Consider the following 26,548-nt stretch of genomic DNA (forward strand, 5'->3'; position numbering starts at 1 on the left):
AACCTTTAAAGAACATTTTTATTCTTATCCAGTGTGTAGGGGGCAAGAACAATATTTGCACCAGTATGATAAAACAGCACATTACCCAGTTACACATGACTCAGAGTGCATTTTTTAACTTAGAAACTGTAAGAAAGTTTGTGCTTCACGAACTGGTTATACTCTGTGGATTTCAAAACTGAAAAATAGAAATATCACATTGCCAGTGAATATTGCCAGTACAAATTCACCAGCATAACATAAGCAGGCAATACCCAGGGAAGATCACAGATTGCAATAAGTTTGGGATCTCCTTTGTTGAGAGTCAGAGAGATTCCTGCAGCTTCATGGGACATCTTCAAATGTAGCACAGGACTTTATCCACCATTCTGCTACTCAGTAACTCACTGAGATCGAAAGAACCAAAGATGTGCAGTTATATAAAACATAGTCCTCTGGAAAGTGCATACGTACTTCAGCTTGCCAAACAAAGAAGGCTGGCGCCATGTATTGATCCTTGCAGGAGCTCAGCATTTGGCGTTGTCATGAGTTAACACTTCAATCAAAGCTGATATTCTTATTAATGGTCGCTGCTGAAGTGTATGTACATTTTTTGTTTCATGACTGAGTGATATTACCTACAAAAGTGAGGACAAAGCGCTGGGAGCCTGCTTTTGCATGTTTGTATCCTCAGTTTGTGATTGCATACTTCTGGGCTTTGGGAGCTTCAAAGATCACTCCTCAACCCAAAGGGCATTTTTGTCTCTTGATGGAACAGTCATTAAGCCAGCCTATCAAGTTCAGACTTATCCTTTACATCTTTCTGATGGCTCTTTTCTTCATTCTTTTGTTTGTATTTCATGTGGAAAAACACTCCCCCGACAATAAAACCTGAAAAACAGAAGGCACTTGTCAGTGAAGGGAAAAGACATTTTAGCAACGAACCTGACACCCACACTGTAATATCCATACTCCTTTATCTCTTGAATAGAAGCAAACAGCTTTGGGAAATGATCATGCAGTGCTGGACCAACAGTGACCTGGGGCACTGCTTGGTCGTGATCAGATACCTCAGGTCTCAGGACACATTCCCCAAAGAAGAGCTTCTCCTCTAGGATCTGAACAGATGGCAAAGTGTCTTTTATAGCCCCTCTCCCCTTGAGCAGTGATTTGTCATGTTTGTCTTGAATTGTAATCCCTGTTTTTTTTTCCCCACTGGAATAGCAATTCTGTCACAGCAAAGCTGAAACAACTGACAGCAAAATTGTTCTTTTGGAAGTCCTTGATATCTGTTAGGCGTAACTGATGGACCCCAGAGATTTATGCACCCATGTCCAAGAATGACTGAAATTTTCTTCTGGCTTGGAATAGAAATATTTATACCCTTTAGCATCACTTGCCATATCCAATCTAAGGCATTTAGATGTCTGCAAATGCATATATACATATATATGTGTGTATATACACATCAAATATGCATATTTAATGTATATATTTCTGTTTGGTCTTTTAAATTCATTATGACCTTGCTACATTTTATGTAAATGTATTTCCTCTCAGTGTTAGATTACCTATCACTTTCAACATCTCATTGCTCCTTTACTAAAGTCTATAGGAATGCTCAGCTACTCCCCTTGCCCCATTCATTTTCTGAATATCTATTCTGTAGTGGTTCATATTTCACATTCATATTTGTGGTATCTGAGTACTTAATCAAGGAACATGCCTAGTATCTGCCGTGTGATATTTATTCTTCTACGTTCTTCTCAGTGGGAGAAACACCTTCCAGGAGAGACAGTTTGTCTCAATGAAAAAGTTTCTCCTATCAGAAAGGATTGGCTTTGGGTTTGGGGTGTATTTTTTTTGTTGCGCTGTATTTTGTTTTCCAGTGTCTATGCTCTGTGTCTCTTTTACAGAAAGCAAGACTGCAAAGGATCCTTGCTTTTGCTACAAAAAATGCTGAGGTATGAGAGAGTCCTTAGCTCATGCAGGAATTCATTCCAGTGTCAGACAGGCCCCCAGGAGATGGCTGGTTTTATGGTTATACCTTCCTATTTTCAAGGCCAAACTCAAGGTCTGTAATTTCCCCAGGTTTCATAAAATCTTTAGATGCTTCTCATTTTTTACTTGCCCATCTCTGGCCTCTGTTAAATACACCTGAGAGGCCATCATCTGATTCTGCATTTACAGTAAAAATAACCTGCAATTGGAAAAACCCTGCATATTCGTTTCAGGAATTCATTTCTAAAATCCGTTATGACCTACATGCATACACTGTATTTTTAAAAAGTCATAAAGCAGTACCAATTTTTGCGGTGCTCTCTGAAGCTGACCAGCTCTCTTGTAATGAAAACATCTTCAGTCAGTTATCCAACATAATTCTCACTTAAATGTAACACTGAACTAAGTGAGGGACCACAATAAGGCATTGTGCAGAATTAGGTGATGTGAGAAGCTTGAACAAAGACGATAAAGATGCAGTTTGAGGGGTTTCTCTGTCAATCACATGGTCTGAGTATGGCTTCTTCCATTTTAAGTTCACTGATCTTTTTTCTCTTTTTATCTTCAAAAGACAGACACATATGCATCACATATGTATTGGCGCTTTCTCTTGCTTTAGGGGTTTGTGTATTACAAAAGAAAATCAACACAGAGCTTTGGTTTTGTCATTTTAGGTACTGAACTTGTTCTTGGAGGCTCATTCTTCTTTTAGAATTGAGCTACTGTTAACTTATATAAGTCTTGGGGTTTTTCTCTTTTATCCTCTAATTTAATCCAACCCTTTCAAATATGAGGTCTGTAATGTATTTAATTCCTTCTCTTTGATTTTTTCCATGGGTTTTTCATGCTTCCTTCCCTCTCTACAGCTGAGTCATAGTTTCCCAGCCTGTCTCTTGTGATCGTCACATTCAAAAATCACACAGGACTGAGTACTGAATTCTTCTTGCTCTTCACTTCCTAGGGAACTGGATCCCATCCTCATTGAGGATGCGTTTACACTGATAACGAGTTTACATCCTCATTGCGTTTACACTGATAACGAGAATACTGAAGGAGCCTACTAGCTATGGCAGAACCACTCTCGATCATCTACCAAAGGTCTTGGGAATCTTGGGGAGGTCCCTGCTGACTAGAAAGTAGTCAGTGTTATTCTTATCTGCAAAAAGGGCATGAGGAAAGACAGGGAACTACACACTGTTAGTTTAACCTCAGTTCCTGGAAAAATTATGGAGAAGATCATACTACTGAAAGACAGGTAAAGAATAAATGGACTATGACTGGATATTAGGAAGTATTTCTCTACCAAGAGGGTGGTCAAACACCAGAACATGCTTCCTGGAGAACTGGTTGATGCCCCAAGCATGTCAGAGTTTAAGAGGAGTTTGGACAATGCCTTTGACAACATGCTTTAAATTTTGCGCAGCCCTGAATTGGTCAGGGTGTTGGACTAGATGATCATTGTAGGTCCCTTCCAACAGAAATATCCTATCCTATTCTATCCTATCTTGTCCTGTCCTGTCCTATCCTATACCCCCAAAAGGTTTTGTCTTGTTTTTGAAAACATTTTAAGCTATTTGTTGAAGTTTCATCATCTCATGCCTTTAAGAACATAATACTGTTCACTACCGCTTAACTATGTAACTATACTTTGGTCATGCAAATGCCAGATTCCCACACCTCAAAGCAATTATCCATATGAAAAATTGAAAGCTATGAAGGTGAAATGGGTGATAAAATCATAATTGTAAGCTACAGGTACAGACATTGTAAGCATGACCTCCCTGGATGCTTCACTATTTTCACTATAATCTAAGGGCTCTAGTTGTTTTCCTGTCAGGGAAAAGGCAGTAGGTAGCAATGAAGTGAAAATAGGCTACCAGTGCAGCAGTTTCTTCTGTCATAGCTGTTTTCTTGGTCATTGTACATTGATCTTGGACAGGTAAGATAAAGCTATTCCTATGACCAAAACCTTACAAGTTTGGAGAAGTCATGATACCCCATCATGAGATTCTCTCTCTTTTGCTCATCCTGCAACGTTTGTGACATCTTTTCACCCAACAAGCGAATGACTGTCAGAAATGCAGAATGTCAGAATGTCAGCAGCACCATCATATCTCAGAGACCTGGTTTCATACCAATCAAGAAAATTGACATACCAATGATGAGCAGGACCCCAATAAGAAGCCCAATTGCCTGGCCAGCAGTTGGCCAGGAGTGCGGACGCTCTACTTCAATAAAGCATGACTTTTCACTTGAACACTTGCAGATGTTTACTGCAAAAAGAAACGCCATGAGGTTAATGAGAAGTTAACCAGTTTGGTTATTCATAAAAGCAACTGTTGTCTTCAAGTGAGCAGTTCTGTGCATAGTATACCTTCAACATTCACTTTTCCTTCCAAAGGTGGTTTTCCATTGTCATTAATTATTACTGGAACATTATACACCTTCTCTTCAAAGTTAGTATGTTTCGGAGAGAGGTAAGCATGAGTAGCTATAAGTAGGAAATGGAACATTCATGTCAGCACAAGATAGAAATGTAGGTCAACATTCACACCAGCTGCAAATGCTCTTTCTCCTGCTTTCCCCCATCCCAGTTGTCATTGGTTTGCAGAGAGTAAGTCAAAAGTGACTAGTCTGGCCTTCAACGTCATACAGTCATAGAATTAACTTCCTAATTTCCACAACAGGCCAGATCTGGTTTTGGGGAGTTCTACAATGAAAGCATCACATTTAAACCAAGAATAACCCCCCCCATAGTCATAGAAGTCCTAACCAAGTTAAATCATTAACCCAAAAAACCTTGGAAAACCATACTCCTTTTGCTCCAAGAGCTGACAATTAACCCCAGCTCCTCAATTTTAGCTTATGATTTTATCCTTTCAAAACTTGTTCCTTTCACATCACGACAACCCAGCTTTCTATAATGGGACATTTCATCAAGTATCTGGTGGGAAGTCAGACAGGCTCTATTGGCCAAGCTTTCATCCATCCACTTACTGACCCCCCTTCAAATAACTCCACTTGGTGAGGCATGACTTCCCTTTGCACATGAAATGTCAGAAATAGGCAGTTTGCAAACTGCTCTATTTCAATAGTAGAAGTAATTTGTGTTCATTAATCACAGGGTACATTTTATTCTTATATGTTTCTTCTGCTGGAAGTACTAGTGAAATTTTAGCTTGCACCATAATGGATATAATGTCTTGAAAAAAATAATGACGTAGGTGCTCACATAAATACGTGTCAAAATGCATGTAATTTCTCAGCAACCTGTTTTTTTTTCTACATGGAATACTGGATATACAATAATAATAATGAAAAGGAAATCAATATTTCTTTATATTTCCCAGAGTACTTAAAGGGTCCCATACTATTATAATAATAGCTTTATTAACTTACCATTGACTTTTGAGATTTCCCAACTACTTCTTGTATTCATAGCATCCGCGAGAGAAAAAGTAAATGTTGAATAATAATGCTGTTCATCAGCATCAGTAGCTTGAATCAGAGCCTTCTCTCCTCCACTTAGTGGGTGGCAGAAGAAGTTAGTATAATCCATGGCTAACTGAGGAGGGTTATCATTCACATCAAGTAATTGTAGTGTCAAGGTTGTTTTGGATTTCTGAGCTGCATTGTCTGTAGAGTTAGATATTATAGTTAGATAATGCAAATTTGTATGCGCAATTTGGACACAGGCTGGGCTGTTGCATTTGCAGCTATTCTATAGGTACAGCATCAGGCAGGCAGCGGGAGGTGGGATTCTATCTGCAGATAGCAGAGGCAAGGTCTCAGGACACCCTAAGGGACTCATGCTAGCTGCTTTTGTTAACTATAGAACTAGCAAGTGAAAGGAGGCAGATAGACCGTCATATCCAGTAAGCAGCCACATCAGCATTACATCTGGCAAGTGCTTACATCCAAGGTGACCAGTGCTCTTTGGAGACTCTTAAACACAAACTCCTTAGCTTTCCCATCACTCTTCTATAGATAGGAAATGCAAGTTAATATTCTGCCTAAGGCCTGGACACAGAGCTCAAGAAGACCTTACAGAGCCCTGTAATTTCTCCAGCCTGTTCCTGCAGGAACAGCCCCACTCCATCTTGGTGCTGAAGGAAGCATCCTTTTTTCCTGACATACAGGAACTGCATCTTTACCCATATTTCCCAAAACAGTGGCCAGTATTGTTGTTTATCTGTTTTTAATGAAGAAACTAGATTCATACCTAATTCAACCAGATATAGTCCAGAGTTTTTAACCCTTATTAAATGTAAATCACATAATGACATCTCCCCAGATGGACTTTTTGAAATATTCTAAGAGCTGGAACTTGTAGCCATAATACAGTTCAGACTAGCTAGTGTACCAGTTTCATTCTTACTAAAGTAAAATTCTGTACAAGGTTGCAAGTTACTCTCCAGGTGTGCATTCAGGACACCTAAACATACCTACAAGAAAGACTAAAATCTTTATAGCTATAGAGCAAAAAAGTGGCAGAAAATGTTAATGCTGAAAACACTGAAGTAATTCTAGCCTTTTTTATGCACTGTGCAACTCAAACAGATACAACAGCTAACTTCATGAAACCTCTTTTAACCCTCATTATCTACAACATCAAGATTTCTTTTAAGAAAGTTAAATTGTTAAGAAATATGAAGATCTAAGGATACACTACATGTTCCTTTAATTTAATGAGTTTAGTCATGGGAAGTATGATAATTCCTCATAAAGCAGTAAGAGTAGGGGATTCCTCTGTGTGCGTATCTAGTTGTTTCATCACTTACTTAGCTCTGATGCAACAACATTGACTGTGTACATTGCTTGTTGTTCTCGATCCAAAGTGGAAGCAGTGTATACCTGCCCAGTGGTTGAATCAATCCTCAGCCATTTCCTCACATCACCTTCTAAGGAGTATCTTTAGAAAGAGATAGGAAAAAAATCACATATACTATTCCAAATCAAAAAGTTGCTGACAAAGCAAACACTTCTTCATCGATTTTAGGCTTGATCACAATTGTGCTTGAAGAGAGGGCTCTTGAAGAATCCTGATTTGATCACAACCAAAGAGGAAATACAGACAGAGGAAGGGAAGGCAAAATTATTGAATGAGAGCAGAACCACGGCAACACCACCCCTCCTCCAGCCTGAGTACTGCAACTCAGCCTTCCTCCTGACTGCAAAGTCTAGGGCCTTCTGAGCTTTTGGTCCAAAAGTGTTCTCTGTTCTAACCCCATGTCTCTCTTTCCCCATTACATCGCCCACATCTTGGTTTTGATTGGGGCACAAGCCAAAGCCTGGGGGAAAGAGGGAGCAGTAGAGCCAGGCACCCTTTTTTGGATCAGCAAGAGGTCTGGACCCCAAGGTAGACTCCAGTGGTTATCTGCTACCAGTCTGGAGCAGCCTATAGGTGCCATCAGGGTAGCCTTGGAACAGAGAGTGCTTTAAACATCACCACATAATTGCCTTTATATTATTGCTTAGAAAACCCCAAGGTCTCTGGGTATTTACTCGTACAAATTTAACCATGAACATATGACGCAGTAAAGCACAGGCATTTGCTTGAGTAGATATGACCTGACCTTCTCATTCAATGCTTTTGTTCTTTCAGTACCGCTTGCATTAGAAACAGCATGTTGACATGCTTGTACATCTTTTACTTTTTATACTTTTTATTTTATGCCCTTTAACCTATTTCTTAGCAGAAATGTGGTTTATGTATGTATGAATTCCTGTCATCTGTCATCATCCCCCAGAGCTTCTGGACTATATGGCTCACTTTCAAACCAGTTTGACAAGAGGCCAAACATGCTAAGTTCCCAAAAGCTAGGGGAAAGTAGAAAGCCAGATGAGAAACCTCTGGGAATAAAAATCCATGGGAGGCCTCACAGTCATATTCTGCAAGTCCATTAACTACTTGGTGTTTTGCCAAATTTTAGGAAGATTTCCAGGATTGTTTGGTTTGGGTTGATTTGCTCAGCATCCCAGCAGGGAATCATGCAGCAAGAGCCACAAATAATTCTTTTATCTGACTTTACCGTGTAAGGTACATTTACATCATGCAACACAGCACTGTGCATCCATGAGCTGGCAGAGACTCAAGGGGACTTGACCATACAACGTGGCATTGGGCCACTGAATGGGCCAGTTTGAGGTTTTGCATCCCCCTCACAAGCATAGGCGCTGTCTGGCACAGAGCTTTGCATCCACAGGGGAAGCGGGCATATCGTCTTTGGCAATTGGAAAAGAAAATTAATTAATTGGCGATGACAGACTTGAGCTGCACTGCAGGTTGTGTGTTTTGGTGGAGAAAAGGCCGTGTTTTCCACAGTCCAGTTTCTGCAGAACATGAAAAGAAGTTACTGTCCTACTGGTTCCTGGGGGTACGCAGTACGAGCTTCATTCATTTGTTAAAGGCACTATGGATCTGGAAACCCTGTTAATCTCAGACCAGTTCTGCCTTTTCCTTGGAGACATATATTGGCCCTTTTAGTTTCCTGGTTTGGAGGCCTTACTGGCTGATGCTTGTCACAGCACAGAGAGGAAGCTGGTTAGAAAAGCATTGCCCAACAGTCTGTTCCAAGTGGGTCACTGGCCACCGCCCCACCACTCCTCCACCTTGTACTAGGAGATAAGACTTTAGTAAGTCTTTTCCTGCTGTGATTTCCTTGTACCTCTTTCAGAACAATTTTCTGAATCTAATAAATAAATCATGGTCACTTTTTTTTTACCGTACAGTATCCCCCTCAGGATCATAGGCCTTCACCATCATGACCAGGGTATTGACAGGAACGTCTTCAGACACTTCTCCTTTGTAAAATGTCTCATGGAAAATGGGTGGTTCATCCACATCTGTTACGAATACTTTAAACAGGGCAAGGGAGCTTGAATTGTACTGCACGCCTGACACCAGAGGTTCAGGGTTTGTGGCGTTGATCACAAGGTTGTACACTGGAGCTGTTTCAAAATCAAGAGCCTAGATAAATCAGGAAAGAAAAGAGGTGCTTTAAGCAATGGCCCTACTGTCGTGGGGAGGTCCCATGGGAAACCACAAAGTCCCCCTCTTTTCAAGGAGGAGACTGCATCTCGTACACAGATTAAATAAGGGGGAGCTGTCAGAAGCACAATGACACTGGGAACAGTCAATTTGGATGACACTATATGCCCGTTTGGAGGCCTCCTCAGCAACTGCCTTTCCTAATAATGTTGCTACCTGCCTGACTAAGCTCAATAACTATATCCTGATTACAGCAATAGTATTTACAGCTCTGTGCGAGAAGGCCTTGGGTAACCTCTGGGTGACAAAAGTTGTGTGAGAGTTGTTATATTGTGGAGTTTCTCACAACTGCTTCCTTGGGAAAAAAAGACACTGAGGTTGAGCCTGAAGATGGTCCACCAAATGCTGCCCTTGGCCTGGCTGGCAGCAGGTGAACCAGATGCAAATAACACATCACCTCTTGAAAAATTAGTGGTAGGCTTTCTGGACCCATCGTTCAAGCAACTTTGAGAAGGCTAATTTCAAAGGGAGAGCACTTTTGCCATTGAAATTAACGGGTGCAGAGAAAGTGTTCTCCAGCTTTCAACATGTGGGATATATCACCTGCTGCAGCACGCTCTGACCTTGGTTTTGTCACAGTTAACATTTGCCTCATCAGGAACAAACTGCTTCTCCATCCTGACATTTGGACGTGCTGGTATCACTTGCAGCTCCCACCGCAAAAGCCCAGGCCACCAGCAGGGAGAAGGATCTGCCCCATGAAAACCCACCACCACAACCACAGCTCATGGAAGCATTTAGCTGGCTTTCTCATTTCCAGAAATGCTGCTGCAAAATCAAATAATGACTTTTTTTTTTTCTTTATGATGCATGAAGGCCTACTTCATCAACCAGAGCCTGCTTTGCTGGAGAAAGGGCCTGCAGCAGAGCCAGCTGTATATTTATACATATACTTATGTATATAAAGGAGAAGAATAAACCCGTCTATTCACCTTGTTAATCCTGACAAACCCTCGTTTTGTGTCAGAATCTGTCTCTATGAAGAACGTGTTATTTGGATCTCCTTCCTTCACTTGGTAAATGATGTAGGAGCTCCCTGTGCCAGGCTCGTCTCCATCGGTAGCTTTAATTTCTAGTATCACTGTTCCTACTGGGAGATCTTCTGCAACAGTCACATTGTGATACTGAGGAAAGAGAGATCATTGAAACATGACACACTGAGCACGATCTGCAGATAAAACTTGAGTGCTATACCAAGGTTGCGACCCACAAGCGCAGATGTATTTTGACTCAGAGCAGCTGTGTGAGAGAGGGAAGTGGTAGGTACACTACACAGCAGAGACATAACTGGGTCAGAAAAATGTGCTAAAGCATTAGTGAAGTGCCCTGCAGCAATACACGTGAGCTACCTCACTGCCCATGGGAACCCAGAGCTGCAAGCTGGGCCTCTGCAAAGTTGCTATATCCCCCTTTCTAGCCACACATTTATCAAAGGTGATGGGATATCTGTCAACGGGTGAACAGTGACCAACAGTCCCAAACCTTTACCTCCTCTGCCGAAACCATTCCATGTTCATGCAGTTCTCACAGCAGTAGTTATAGTACAGCTCCTCTGTACCCAGTAAGCACCATAGCCACTGATTGTTAAATATTTAGTTGCTCCATGCACATAAGCATGCTCCATTGAAATATTAGCAGCCCTGCTCCATTTACTCTGTTTGATGCGTGCCCTGACCCACCAGTCTCATCTTAAAACCAAGTCCTGGACCCTGAGGTGAGAAAGTCAACAGCCTGCTAGTCTGCATGTGTTCAAGCTCCTGTCATCATCAACAGAGAGCTGGGCAATGAATGCAGTCAGCAAAGCCTCAAAACCACCACAGCTTCCCCAAGAGCACATCTACACCTGATGGGCCAGACAGCTCTCCTGAGCCCTATATTGCCTGTAAGTGCGGGTGTAGCTTAGGCAAATAAATGTAGATACTTCAGCCACTGCAGTGACTGCAGGGAGGCTTAGGCCAGCAGGCAGAAGTCATGGAAGGTTTGCAGACCTCTCTGCCAGATGCCAGCACCTCCACCAGAGGGGGAAACAAGAGCCTGACACCCATTCTGTAACCAAGGGCCAGCAAGTATGCATTTGGGCATGGATCACAGGACCACTGTTTCTGGTTAAAGAAAATAGAGCCTTTGATTTCCATTCACCTATGGGCTTTTCTGGATACATTAATACAGGTTTTGGAAGAGAACTTGGGAGATGTTAGCTTTTTTTCCATTTAGCTACTTTATTTAATTTCAAAGACTTTTCTTCCACCTTTCCCTCCTGAACTTATATTTCTGGAATGAACTGCCTTAATGGAATAATTTCTTTCTGCACACATAGTTTTCCACTGAACAAATTACCTTATATTTCAGAACTATGAGTCTGTCCCACTGTTCACTCTCTAGATAGAGTTTAATGCAGGCTTTTTAACAATACCTTGCCTTTATTTTCTCCAGTAGATTGCTGTTACTTGTTCTGTATATGGTTATTTTCCCACTGACATTCCAACAGACATTGAACGTATGCTCAAACATTCATCAGAAGTTGTTGGGACATCAAGAACAGTGTTCAAAATACTCACATCTGATTTTTCAAAGATTGGAATCTGATCATTGATGTCGATGACATGTATTTGCACGTCACAGATTGTTTGGAATACTGCATGGAAAGAGAACAAACAGCGTCACTGCAGTCCTTCTGCCGAAAATAACTTTGCTTTGAAAGGGTTCACTGTGAGCAAAAATGAGCGCTGCCAAATTGCCTGATCCAATCAAAGTCCTGCTGTTGTAAGAAGCACTTGGTCTCCAATATCTCTTAGTCAGTGACAACCTCCTTCTCTATCTTACTACTCACTTTTCCAGTTTCCTCAGCATTGTCCCATCCTGTTTCATTTAATTTCCCTCATTTTTTTTCATCATATCCCTTTACCAGGGTGATAATGGAGACATTCAAGGCCAGGCTGGATGTGGCTCTGGGCAACCTGATCTAGTTGGAGATGTCCCTGCTCATTGCAGGAGGGTTGGACTATATGACCTTTGAAGGTCCTTTCCAACACAGACTATTCTATGATTCTATGAATTATGTTAGCGTTCTCAATATTACTTCTCCATGTTGAAAAGTAAGCCCCAGCTTGCTATGCCACTTTGCCCTCTTGGTGGGTCATCAGGCAGCACACCCATTTTTATTCATTAAAGTTGCATTAAATTTTAGTGCTACGTAAATCTATGTGATACGTGGGAAAGGGCACCCATAGCAATGGGGGGTTGTGATTTTAAAAGTATATTCTTTCTGGTCATGTGCTATTCATATGTAGCTGGAATTTGGTGTTTTACAGATGCACTTTGTGAGCTGGAAGTTAAGGAATATTCTAAACAAATCTGTTTGGGTGGAATTCAAATTAGTAACCAAAACAAAGCATCAGCTTCTCCCTTTGGAAGGTTTTCATATCATCTGCCTAAATGATGCTATTTCACATACAGGCATGTCACATTACTTTCTTTACATACCAGTTCCTCCATCCACAAGTTTTGCCAGACTATGAGGACTCCAGCACAAAGCTTTAAGCTTTAAGGTTTAGTATGGGGTTTGATTTCCTTTCCATTCAGTGAACCACAAAAGACTTCTGGGAACTTATAGACAAGATTCTTTTTGAAGATTAATTTCAGCTTTTAATCTTTTAAAATACATTATCTGGACTCTCTGAGCAGCTGTGTTTAATTTCTTGATTTTCTTCTTTAAGTGCCTTTGAAAGATTTTGGGGGAAAACCACAGTCATGATCTCTTCAACATTTTTTCCTTGTGGAAGGAAATCTCTTACTGGAGTACTTGTTAACAAGCTTCCCAATTTAGCCATGCTCTGCCCTGGAGCTGGTTTCCTTCCATACTTGTATTATGAATCATGATTAACCTTTCTGTATCTCAAGAACAAGGCAGTACCATTCCAAAGCAAGCCAGCTCTCAGTGCTAATGCCTCTCCAGTGAAACCTCCAGGTCTCCTCTCGTCTCCTGATACTGAACACAATTATTCCAATATATATAACACAAGACATTTACATACCTGCATCTGTCACCAGCACCTTCAAGGAATAGTTGGATGCAATGCCCTTTCTTAATGAACGGCCAGTTAACTGCAAAATCCCAGTGTCTTGCTGAATGAAGAACAGATTACTTGCAGGAACATCAGGAACCTGACTTTCAATTTTGTACTGGAGGCGAGAATTAAGGGTGTCCTCCTGATCCCTGTCCGTAGCTAAGAGGGTGCCAATATTACTTCCTGTGGGAGAGGAGAGACGAGAGTCAAAGGTCGTATACCTCTACAGATGTACATGCTGACAACAGTGATACCAATGCAAAGAGTAGAGGGGCAATAAAAATACAACTGCATGGGAAACACTGGAAAGGATACAATTGTTTGACTTCTGGGAGATTTTCCTTTAGCATCCCAACCAGCTGTTTTGGGCTTGGGGCAGTCCAAAAAGACTAGGCCATGTGCTTTACCAAAGGAATGATTCTAACAATAGATACTTCAGCCTTGAAACCAGGTAACTGATGTGAAGACTTGGGGACAGATTATATAATATTAGTAATAGGAAGTGTGTTTTTCCTTTTATGTTCTATGCAGTTGTCCAAAACTGTCGTTGTGGAAAATGCAATTTTATGTTTTAAATGGGACAGCATTTTTTAAGTGGGGGTCTTGGGTCTGCTTTTCTCAGGTTATTGAAACCCTTTCCGCATGAATTCTTGAAGTGAAAATTACAAGGCTATTTGCACAGGAAAACATTCATCTAGGAGAGCTACATTTTACTCTTTGGATCAAAATTTCTACCTTTATATGCACCCAGCTGGAAACAATAACAGGACTGGAAGGATGCATAAATGAGTAGAAGCTGTTTTCTTACCTCCACCTTCATTTTCTTGGACTTCAATTATAGTGAGGGCCTTCTGGCACACAGGGGGATTGTCATTAATGTCTTCTACCTCAACATGAATTTGCAGAGGCTTGTCCACCAGTTCTCCCTTGTTATCTTTTGTGACCACAAAGAAATTATACTGAAATAAGAATATTGAGATTACATGTTTTGAATGTCCAGTGTGACAATATTTTGCATTTAAACGTGTAACTATGGAGTGTTCCATGCAAATGAAGTATTTTCTCATGTTTGTTCAGTATTTTCACTCTGTTTAACTCAGAACTCTTCCATCACCCCTTAGCACCTGAAGTCTGAGATCTCAAAAGAATTAAGTCCTGAATACTTCACTGCACTTTGAACTTGCTCTCACAAAAATACAAGAAAAGCAGGAATACCTCATTATCGTCACTTTGCACATTCATCTGTGACATACAGAGGTAGGATTCCTCCAGCATATCGAATCTCTGTGCCCAAATTTCTTCAAATAACCAAAGGGGACAGAGGGGTTTCTGTCTAAAAGGCCCCTAGATGGGTTAACTTTCCAGGTGCAATTGAAAGTTAAACTCTGCTTCTACTCTGGAAAGATCCCTGGGCCCCTGGGATTTGGAATAGATATAAAACATCCAAATCTCCTGTCCTTCACAAACATCATCATCTACCTCTTGCTCATGCATCTACAACCCTGCCATGGTTGGTCTGTATTGTACGTTATACATACACTGTGGGCAGTGATTGCTGCTGCTGGATGCATGAAGAAATGTTGTAGGGTACTAAATTGAAGGCGGTTCGCAGTGTAGTAGACAAATGTTCTCTCATATTTATCAAGTCATTCCCAAAGAGAAATGACAAGGAACAAAGATTTTACTCTTTTCTAGTGAGCTTTCTTGTATTTAGTCCCACACCAATAAACAGCTTCCTGCTGTGGTCTCTCCCATTAGTGAGGTTTTATGTGTTTACTTACAGTATCCTTTTCTTCCCTGTCCAATGGTTTGGTCACGTAAATAACTCCGTTCTGATCGATGGAAAATGGGAGCTGGGGCAGCTTTTCTTTTTCAAAAATGTCATAAATTACATCTTGCTCGTTTGAGTGCACCTAAGCCCACAAAAATGAGTCAGGATAGGAAGTCAGAAGTGCAGACTGAGATTTAACAAAGATCATTTCTGGACCACAAACAGAAAAGATTGCATTCCGGTTAGCTTCATAAACCAGAAAATTAACAGTTTGACAGTTTCTTGGGATGAGCTGCAGAAAACCAGACTGATAATCCACCTCTGTTCTCTGAATTGTTGTGTTGAAGTGATTTTACCTGAGTTTCTTCAGCTGTCCAGGTGGGCTACAACACTTATCTTTTTATGGAAGGGTTTTGGGATGTGGAGCTAAATGGTGATACATCAGAAAAAAAGCATTATATATATTTCAATGTCTTGAGACTAATTTATTCCATCTCCTTACGCTGTCTATTCCTGCCTGTTGTTTTGGTTTACTTAGTTCAGAGATGTGGAACAACAAAACTAATACCAGGTACCTATTTGCACAAATGTGTCTGCATGCTTTTTATATGAATCAAAGTCTGTGATGAAGTATCTTTAGTGGGGTGTTTCAGATTTAAAATTAAATGCAGTAAACAGACTTTCAAATTAACGAAGGAGTCAGTATTACTGGGGTTTTTATATATACACTATATTGCAGGAACTGCATTTCATTTTCCCCTCTGCAGAATCCACATGTCATTGGCTGCCACAGGAAATTTATATACAAGTGACCTCTGAATAGGAGCACCTTTGCATATTGGTTTTTCTTTCACCCGTTTTCCCTCTGGACTGCCTCAGACAGACACTGAGGCCAATGGGAATCACATTGAGTCAATTACTTTTGCAAACAGGATCCGAGGAATCCTGCCATGTCCAAGGGGTGATAGCATTTGGGTGTCAGTGCCAAGGCATTTTTCAAAGTCAAACATTTCTGAAAGGCGGCTGGCCTGTTAGTTGATAATTGCCAATGTATGTACACTGCAGTCGGTCTGAAGTGATCAGCAAAGTATTTTGCATTTGCACTGTGAAAAGAGGAATACCATGGGACTGCAGGATGCTGAAGGACGCTGCCAGTCCTGCCAAGGTACTTTTGATATAGCAGGTGTGCTGTGTCACACCCAACTGGTCACAGCAGAGCTTCCCTGGTCCAGGGTTGCAGTGGAGATGACCTCCAGCCAGACTGTTCTATGGATAGAAGAAGCTAACCTCTGAATAACCTTCAACAGGTTAGGTCTTGGTCTGCCTAAAGCCTGGAGGGTCCATGGTGTTAGAGTGAGGCTGGCAGTGCTCAAAGAATCCCATTAGGAGAGAAGAGTGGCAACTCCACAGATGGTCCCAACCGTTTGGGAGCTCCCTTGCGATGTCTCAAGAGCTTTATCTTCCATATTGTGCCAGGTAGCCTTGTAAGGTACCCTTTCTCTTCCAGTCATTACACTGTAGCAAAATTATCCAAATATTTCCTCTATCTATGCGATGCTCTCACACACAGGCAGTGCTAACAGCTTCTCCAAGCTGAAGGGCAAAGTCCGGTCACTCATATGTTTATATTGGCTGTATCCAAACTATTAACTTTCACACTAACAATAATTTAATGAGACCAACTAGAGATCATTCCCAAAGGATACCATATAACAAAAAATAACAGAGAGGTACCAACGTGTTTCTGAAGAGCCTGGTGTTGAGTGCAGTGGGGACACCTTCACAGGCAGATCTGAAAACACAACTCCATGGCACTGAGGAGAGGTACAGGGATCATGGTCAAGGGCCCTACCTGGCTGATGTTGACAGGGTGGGCCTGGGTTGAGTTTTCTTGGATGCGAATGGTGGAGGGAGCTTTCCACAAGCTCTCTTTCACAGTGATGATCACATCGGTGCTGCTGGTGAAAGCATTCGTTGTCATTCCTGCCATGTCCTTCACAGTGACAACGAGTGTGAAGGTGTCCTGCTTTTGAGGATCTAAGTAATAAGAGCCTAGATACAGAGCAAAGAGCCAAGTGAAACAAAGCAGAGGCTGTGGAGATGGTTCATCTGTCCATTGCACTATAAGCACTGTGTTTCTACAAGCACTATGCTTCTTTATCTACTCCAGACTCACTCTTTAGATTGGCCTCTGTGCCCAATCTTGGCAAGCCATTTCCTCTGGCTTTTCTGCACAATGCAGCACAGCATCATGTGGACATAACTGTATGAGATTTCTGTGCTGTGGTCTCATGTTGTGCAGATCCATCAATGAACATAACTCACTCCAGTTAGGCACTCTTGTTCAGCCCGGCAGAAGACACAGGGGGGTTTAAACTGTTGCAATTCAGCTGGGATCATGTGGCCAGCTGAGTTTTCTCTGCATTTTTCATGTTATTGTTTTTGGGTTTCTATATATCAAGGAAGAGAACTGATCCCAAGATAATGCTCAGTGTACTCCAGAGGGCTAGAGGATCTACCTCTCTTTTCAATGTTCTTTTAGATCCAAATCTCCATTTCTGACAACTTCCCTTGAATTTGGTGGGACACAAAGTTCCCCCCAAACCAGGGCCTCAGTGGAGTATGTCCCACTAACTACATTTATCCAGAATTTAACATGAGGGCTGTGCTGTTGTTTTGCTCCTATGTACACCGAGAAGCGCATGCTTGCTTTTTTTGACAAATAAGAATCTTTTTACATACCCATTCTACTCGGTGAGATTGCTCCAGTTACGTTGTCAATCTGGAAAAGCATTTCTGAATAAGGATTGGGAAAATGATGAAGAATGTTGTACACCAGCTGTGCATGGGGAGTGGTAGGATCATCACGGTCAGTGGCGTGGACATACACAAAGGGCTTGCCTGTTTGGATTAGAGAAGAAACAGTAGTAAGAGGAGACTGAAACCTCAACATGTAGTCCATCCAAGCAGAGCTCTCAAGCTAGGAAGGCAGCTTATGGAAAGTTATGTGTCTCTCATGGTAAGTGATGCTTGTGTACAGAGGTTACATTGCCTGTGTATCATCCCACAGGTAGCCCCCATCATCAGCTCTGCTTAGTATTTTCCCAATAGTTGTGAAGACCAGTTGATGAAGAAGATGTCAGGAAGTGTAGTTAAACTAATCTGCCTAGCTTCCCATTAACTATAATATTTAATTGTTATGACAATCACCTGGACGGGAGTTCTGCCTCACTACTCCAGTATACTTCATCTGGTCAAATTCTGGTGGGTTGTCATTGATATCCTCCACATATATTGTAACAGCACATGGACCTTTCACTGTGTTTCCGTTTTCATCCAGGCTTTCCACCTTGATTTGAAAAAAAAAAAAAAGAAAAGAAGCAGCAAAGAAATATTTTCCTGTATATAAGTTAAATTACATAAACGAACATCAGGATGTCAAATGCTAAGTCATTCTTACTGTGATGCAAATCTGGTGAGAGTCATCACTGGGTGGCTCCTTTTACAAGGTGTATACCGTGGTGTAGCTCACTGATTATGACCTGCCAGAGTATATAATGCCGACAGAAAGAAATAACCTACTCCTGATGACAATTTTCCCACTTCCAGTCTCAGCAGACTACTTGTATTCTTGAACAGCTTAGGCTACACACTTTCTTTAAATAGAAATGGATAGTTTCTAAAAAACAGGGAGAAAACCCAACACGATATAGCAGACTCAAGTGTGCTATTGTAAATATCAACCAGAGAATAGACTGATCTATGGGTTTGTAAAGAAAATTTGATTCCTAGTTCTGATTGATTGCATTTTCATTCCAAACAACTTGACTTCTTATTTTTTGTACTTCTTTGACCTTAAAGCACCAAATACATATTGTGTCTGTCAGAAATAATTTTGTTTGCATATAATAGAACAAATTATGATTATTTATGTCTATTATTTTGACTCTTATTGGAAAATGTGGTTATTATGCCTTAGTTACTATGCCTAACCAAGTATAATTTTTCAGTTCTGTCAGTACTTGTTTGTAAAGGATTCCCATGTTTCGGGTTAATAACTTCTGGGGCTAGTAAATTGTCCTCTCTAATTCCAGTTCAAGGGTGTTTTAAAATTGAGAACATGAAACCATTAAACCTGAAGTGCTAGACTTTAGAAAGATAGCTTAGGCTAGCTGAAACATCATAATGTTCTTTGTTCAGATACTGATCCTCTCACAATCATCTCCTTTTCAGTTGCCTGTGCCTCAGAATAAGACAACGCCGTTTTTGACACAGAATAAGAGCACAACAGTACACTGAGAACAAAAGATAGCCTACCCACTGTTCCACTCCCAATAGTGTTTACAATGACACCCTTAGGAAAAAAGCATAACAGCAGGACAAGCACAGAATGCTTTTTAATCTAATAGCCTCCGACATATACGAAACAAGCTTCCTGCTGTTATCTAACAGAGGTTAGATCTGTGCCTCTGTGGTTTCTACTCACACCATTTGTCACTAAATAGAATATAATCTTCCTAAATAGATTTACAATAGCTAATATTCCCATTCCAGCCATGGAATTCACCCAATCAGTCTTCAGGGTTAGCAAGCGAATCTCATTCATGGAGCCAGATTTCACTTCCAGTCAAGTGTCCTCCTCATATTAAAAGAACTAAAGTATTGGTGTTGGCATCAGGGTAATTTCTGTTTTCTCAAGATAACTTTTGTGTGTTAAGGAGCATTTTCCTGCAATAGTTTCAGACATGTGCCAGTCAGCAAAGCTCAATATTAAAAATGAAAAAGCTGCCTGTAAACATAGACAAAGAAAAGAATTTGTAATTTCAGCAGTTTTCTATTAATTTCAGGTTTACCAAAAAAGGGTGAAAATGAGTAACCCTCCCTTCCTATTTTTCACCAAGTTTTTACCTGCAGTCTGTGCACTGCTTTGGTCTCCCAGTCCAGAGACCCATTGAGATACAGGATGCCTGTTCTTGGCACAATGTCAATTATTCCGTCTTTTTCACCAGTCACTTGGAAACTCACAGCAGGTGGCTCAGATGTGAACTAGAATGGGGAAAAAACAGAAGAAAATATCATCCCCTTTTTTCAACATTTTCACCATAATCAAAATAATTTCACGCTTTTATGTCTTTAAAATCTATGGCCAACAGTGTGCTTGGCTGAGGGAATGATATTCCAAGAGTCTGCTCAAACAAATCTGCTCTTTTCTTATCCTCAACAGAGGAGTTTTCACATTATTTCCTGAATGCTGCAGGAAATCCCAACTGTGGTTTCTTTCCAAAGCAAACGTCTGCTTAGGATGAGGCTTTGTCTGAACACAGGAATGGAAAAAAATGACACACATTCTCCATTTGCCTGGGAGCTGGATCTGTCCTTCTGTGGCTATGGCTTCGGGAAGAAAACCTCAGAGCTGAAGGAAAATGATGACACAACTTACATGGAAACCCATTCTCTAGGAATGCTGATTTTATTAATCCCTGTTTTAGGATATCATCTCAGAATGTGTTTGAGAAGGGATTGTCTGATGTTTTTTTTGCATGCAGACTCTTGAATTCCCAGATTGAGGAAGTCAAAGTTAATTTCAGATCCTCTCAGGGGACTGTTCTTCCCACCAGCAGAGATAACAACACTGCCCATAAGGTCAGTGTGTGCAGACTATGGGGGTTTTGACTGGGTTGGCTACCAAGAGACACTTGATTACCTGGTAAATGAAGCGCACTCCTCCTCCTTCTGGAACAGAGAAATTCATGTCTTTCAGAGGCCCAGTCACATGCAGGTCCCCCAGATTCTGGCACATTGCCTGTGAGAGATAGAGAAAGGGATGGAGGAAAGCAGATGAGAAATGTTTGCTGTCACCACATGCAAACATCAGGTCTCCATCAACTGAACCTCTTGAGAGTTATTTTGCTGTAATATAGTGGAGGAGACTCTTTCTGGTTTGCCCTGAACAACTCCGGGTTATTCAGTGTACATTTATTTTTAAAAGCAGTGTTATTTATTAATCAATTTGGAAACAAACTTTTGGGCCTTACCTTTTTCTGACCACTGCATAATTACATGAGATTTGATCTACGTTCAAGAGCAAACAGAAAGCACCAAAGAGCTAAATGCAGACTGACAGCAAGAAGAAATTCATAAAAGCATTTATAGACCCGACAGGGCCAGTCGCATCCCATTCAGGAGCTACACAGTCCCATGGCCACAAGTGTGTTGGGAGACCCAGTGCCACATTTGGGCATGTGAACGAACTGGGGCTTCACCCCTTGTAATTTCCTGAGTAAATCCAACCCTTTTTTGTAAGGGGGAAAATCTGGAGCTCCTCAGGTCCCCTACTACCCCAGCATCTGGGAAAGCTGCTTGAGCCCTTGTGACTTCACATCCACTGCATGTGAGTGTAGACCACAGCCAGAGAAAACATGTCCTGATGATCTTCGGCTTTTACCTTGTCACAAAAATGCCTTGTAAGTCTGTCTCAGCCTCTGTTTTCTGCCTAATGGCTGACAATGCCTTCACATGGTGTTTTTTCTGGCAATTTTTATTTTAGTTTTATATGAATTTTACAACCACCCCCTCCCTAGTGCCCAAAGGCCTCCTCACACACTCCTGCCCTAACATTTCAGTGCTGTTCTTGTTTTCAAACAAGAAAAGGAAAGCAAAAATCAGCCTTCCAGGGCAGCCCTTGCACACAAGACAATCCATCCCGTGGCTCAGATAATCAACCTCTTTCTCCAAATGCAAGAATAAACTCCCCTGAATGCCTACCCTTCTCTCCCTGTCACCAAGGTCTTGCTAATGCTGAGGAGCTGCCTGCCAGAATTAGGTCTCCATCATTTGGCTGCACAGGTAAAATGCCCTTTCTTCTGGAATAAAAATGACTTTATTTTGCTTTATGGATTTGGAGTGCCATTGCAACCCTCTCTATTGCTCCATGGAGCTGGGCTCTGGGAATGCATCTTCTCTGCTGCATGACTTTTCCCCTGGATTTGGTACTATTGCTGCTGGGACAGCTTCTCAGCCTCTAACAGAAAAGCACAGTCTACATATTACCAAGGGAAAACTTAATTCTGTCTGTGACAAAAGCATAACTGAGTTCAGCACGATTTACCCTAAAGCAATGCTCTGTGTATGTGTGTCACAAGTCATGTTTGAATAACACCAGATTCTGCTTAATAATAGCCAGAGATGCTGCCCTCCTTGCATACAAGGGTTTGTGCCTCTTCTTGCAAATGGGAATACTAGAATATAGTGAGAGCTGGGGAAGGAGGAGGAGAGATGCTAGTGAACAACAGTAGAAAAGTGTCCAAAAAAAAGCCGTGTCATTGGTTCACATATCAGTAAATAATACTTTACAGCTGTTAAATGCTGACTGCTGGCCTCTGCCTGGAACAAGGCAGCAGGACCCTAGATCTGACCTGCTGTGGCTGTTCCTGTTTTGCACTGGTGGGCACAACCTGGCTTCTGGAAGTTTTTCCCAGGGCCGCTCTGTGCAGGGCTTTTGCTTGGTCGTGTTCTCCGCCATGGAGGAACAAAGGCTGAAGCTATAAAACCCAAAGGGTTCAAAGTGCAGGCTGTGGAGCAAATAAGAGATATCTCTTCCTGTGGATTAAAATTACTTTATGTGGACCATAAATATTTCCAAACGTATGTCTACAGCATAAATCAATACTCAGGGGCCTGAGGGGGAAATAGGCTTTTCTCCTTGGTCTGTATTCGGCTGGCATCCCTTTTGAAGATGGCTGTAATGCCTGCAGAGCAACTTTGTTGTGGGCCACTACTACTACAGGCAGCAGCTTTTGAAATGGGAAAGAAGGAGGTACGCGCTACTGTACATCAATCCCACCCCTCAGGGTCTCCGTATTCTGAGGCATTTTTGATAGACTTGAATTTGACTCCTTTTTCTATCTTTTCTGTCAATTTCAATCGTAAAGTATAAGACACCACTGTAGCCTTCACAAACGTCAATCTATTTAATTTAATAGATGACAACCATAAATAGCACAATTAATACATTTCAGCACCAGAAAATATTCTGAAAAGAGATTTATATAGACAGCATAATGAGCATATATAATTAATATGAATGGTTTAAACTATGTGCCATTATATGTCTTGGAATATGTTTAATATGTCAGCACATGTATGGATTATAATACAGAACACGATACAGATGTCTTCACTGTTTGGTGATTTGTTGCATTATTTTTAATTCTTTCCTAGCATGAAACCCACTTACTGGAAAAAAAGAAATAACTAAGGAGGAAATATGAGAGGCAAAATGGGTAAGTATGTGTCTTTTAGGCTTTTTAAAGTTTTTTTCCTAATGATTGACATCTCTTCTTAACTTTTGGCCATGGGTCACACATGTGCCAGGGCTCTACTCCCACACCCATAGTTACAACTGCTCTGCTGGAGCACGCTGCCAGCCTGACCTGCAGACTGGGACACCCCACGAACTGGAGCTCAGAGGCTCACAGGTAACCTTTGCTCCCAGATAAACAAAGGAAAAGCTGTAACTCACCAGGTGAATGACAAGCAGAAACTGAAGTCCACACAGCTTAAACATACTGGAATAGGGCTTTGGTTTGGGTCCTGCAAAGAAGAGGTGATAGTCACTTTAACCCCAAAGAGATGGCCCAATCTATTCGTGAATAAAGGCTACAGATAAGCCTTCTGGAAGCTGTAGAGAGGGAGCAGGTGAGGAGTTTGCTCTGAAGGACCAAGTGCAGCTCTGCCCACAGGAGGTGAGACTGCTGGTGTCCCTGGGCTGGTTGGGAAGGTCATTCCCATCACGTGTGTCCCCAGTGGTGTAGAAGGTGCCACATGCTGTAAGAGCCTCCAACAGCAGTCAAAGATAGAAAGCGGCACAAAACTTCAAGCTATGCAGCCTCCCTGCTGCAGTGACGCTATGTCACGCAAGTCCCATTTTCATTTCTGCTTTGTTGAAGGCAACAACACATTCTCATGAAACACTGTAACCACAAGAAGATGAAGGTCTTGCAAGGACCATCCTGAAACCTCTATGTTCTGGTTACAGAAAGCAACAGTTCAGTGTGGCTTGCAGAGGCAGAGGAAACTGGAGGTGTCTGTGCCCTTAAAACACATGGTTACTGGAAATGAAACTTCCAAGTTCAAGGAGCACTGCCTGCCTCAAATGCCAAAAAACTGCTGAGCAGACACTGCCATGACCTGTGTTACATCCTCCTGGAAACTAGATGGGTTCTTCAAAACTGAAATCCTGCTTTCCCACAACTTCTAGATTTTAACAAAAAGGACGAAGCCGGCTCTGGAAAGAGGTGAAGCTGGTGCACAGTGCTGCCATCTTCAGTGGTGCCCCATGATATGTGGTTCACATCTACAGGTAACCTTCGGCTACCACAGCTCTGTCCCATGGAGGATCCCAAGGAGAAGATGGCATTGTGGAGGCAGTGTAGAGGCACAGCTCCCTCCAGATATCTTCCTGCTTGGGCTTCCCATCATACCTTTCCCCCCTCTCCCTCCTTTTCCTTCTTGTTGAGGAAATCAACAGCTGACCAAAAAGGGGACCTGTAAGCATAGAAACTGCTGCCCATAGTGTTGTTTTCTCCAGCATTCATTTTAGGATACGACACAGGATTTTATCGTGCAAATCCCATTCTGAGCAAGGTCTTCTAGTGTGTGCAATTACACCCTTTGAGATTACTGGGCTCTCTCCTTGGGCTGGAGCTAGCTGCATGAACATGGGATGAAGACAAAATGGCACTGCTTTGCAACCTGAATTGATCAGGAAAATCAATAAATGTGTCAGGAAACTAGGGCTGAAGGTGAACCCGCAGTAGCTGCCTGGCAGTGATGCCTGCTGCAAGGTTCCCTCACTGACCTGCCTGCAGCCAGGGGTGCTGGAGCCTGGCACAGGCAGGACATAAGTCAGGAAGACACTTTGAACCTCCTGGGAAGGCACTTTGAATCAAGACTGCTGCTGATCATTCAGTTAGAGACTTGGCGGAAATTCATTCAGCTCCTCCATAAGTCCAACAGCCTCTCTGCTCTCCTGCTCTGGTCTTTTCTGGATACACTGGCCAGTTTTAGTCACATTTAATAGTAGGGTGGGAACTTTAACAATCTAATCTCTTATTAATTTGGGGTGGCAGGTGGGACAAAGGACCCAAAAGCGTGTCCTCCCTGAGGGTAAGGCTGCGGTGTGTGCCCTGTAGCTGCCTGCATGGTTTCATCTGCCCCTCTTAGGGAGATATGTGCCTCTCAGCCAGCCTGTGGTGGAGAGACACTGGGGAGATAAAAGTACCGTGAGAGCCTGGCAAGAAGTGAGGGAAAAGGCCCACATCTGTGCATGGGGTGGTCTGGGGATACCACGGTCTGGCTTCAGGAAAAAGAGAAGGAGCAAGACTTACTATGGCGAGGAGAAAATTTAAGGAAGGGACACGTCCAGCCTTAGTGTACAGGACAGAAAATGGTGGAAAAGGCACTCCTTCATGTGCTGCCCAACTGCGCCGTGTCTCAGCCAGGTTTCTGTCCAGATCCGACTACAAAACGCAAAAGTGGAAATACAGCCATTTTGTAGGTTATGGGTTTGCATGGTAAGTGCCTTCACTGTTCCTTTCTCTTATTCCAACATCATTCCCTAATGTTGTGCCACTGTGGTGCCTTTTGCCAGGCCAGGATGAGTGGCTTGATCAGCCCTTGAACGTTAACTTTTGGCTGGAAGCCGTTATCAAGTCTCACAAAGCTTTGCACTGCCAAGGACCAAAAACCACCAAAATACATACTGTTCTGTCACTCGGAATACAGTTTCAGCATATATAAATTCAGACAAAAGTTTTCAGTAACAGACAGTTTCAGGGTTAGAATAGGATCAGCTTAACTGAAAGCAGCCTGAGATCTGGCTGAGCGTCAGAGCCATATTTTCCCCTTCACTTCTTAGCTTCATCTCAGCGCTATATCCCTAGTAATCCCTTATGGTTCCCCTGCCTGAACAGAAATCTCTAGGATAACCATCATTTAAATATTCCAGCAACTTTCAATAATAAACATACAAAGAACAAAGAATATTACTGGAGGCTAAAGATCAGTAACAATCACAAGTATCTGGTTCCACAATAAATAAATAAATAAATACATACATACATACAGAAATACATAAATAAGTAAAAAGTTATTTTCTTTAAATGATTTATTTCAGATGTTCAAATTCAGTAAAGAGAACACGGAGGAAATTGATCCAAATCAAATACAAACCAGACTCAGCCTTAGCACATCAGTCATCCATTTTACAAGGACAGCTGAGCTCCTAACGCTGCCTGAAAAGCCTCCAGCAAAGCATTTGTTCAGGTTTTAAAATCTTCCTGTGAACAGTTAGATCATCCCTTACCTGTAACACAAAGAGCTTATTTTGCTCTAAAAATGCTTCTTTCTTTCAGCTGTGGGAATCACCTTTGTGCAGGTTGGTAGTGTCTGTCCGTGCTTCTCCACACAGAGGTTTATAGTTCCTCAGACTTGCCCTAGAGATTCAACAGCTCAAACATTAACAGCATGGAGAATTATTGATTCTTAATGACTAGGCGTGGTATGAAACGGCAGCCATGTAAGGAAGCAATGTAGCCCTGAGGTAGTTTACAGCCTTCAGTATTTCTATGTCCTTTGGTATTTTCCTTCTGAATACATTTTTTTTCAGTTGGGCTGTGA

General features: G+C 41.8%; 1 protein-coding gene across 2 annotated transcripts; it reads right to left on the minus strand.

The window, feature by feature from the left end:
* CDH17 (cadherin 17) lies at positions 1–26,324 on the minus strand. Of its 2 annotated transcripts, XM_065668592.1 has the most exons (19): positions 26,235–26,324; positions 25,258–25,389; positions 23,391–23,461; positions 20,574–20,672; positions 19,778–19,915; positions 18,080–18,218; positions 17,612–17,770; positions 16,722–16,921; positions 14,880–15,011; positions 13,907–14,057; positions 13,066–13,281; positions 11,590–11,666; positions 9,964–10,155; positions 8,706–8,950; positions 6,762–6,892; positions 5,380–5,616; positions 4,355–4,471; positions 4,137–4,253; positions 1–870 (listed from the first exon to the last, which is right to left on the minus strand). In XM_065668592.1, exons 3-19 carry the CDS (start codon positions 23,433–23,435, stop codon positions 761–763), a joined length of 2,505 nt encoding a protein of 834 aa, XP_065524664.1. In that variant the 5' UTR covers positions 23,436–23,461; positions 25,258–25,389; positions 26,235–26,324; the 3' UTR covers positions 1–760. The 2 variants fall into 2 exon arrangements, with proteins under 2 accessions (XP_065524664.1, XP_065524663.1); XM_065668591.1 differs by lacking the exons at positions 25,258–25,389; positions 26,235–26,324 and having other exon boundaries at positions 23,391–23,733.
* Positions 26,325–26,548: the final 224 nt, after the last annotated feature.

The sequence above is a fragment of the Lathamus discolor genome, chromosome 2, assembly GCF_037157495.1.
Source record: "Lathamus discolor isolate bLatDis1 chromosome 2, bLatDis1.hap1, whole genome shotgun sequence".
NCBI lineage: Eukaryota > Metazoa > Chordata > Aves > Psittaciformes > Psittacidae > Lathamus > Lathamus discolor.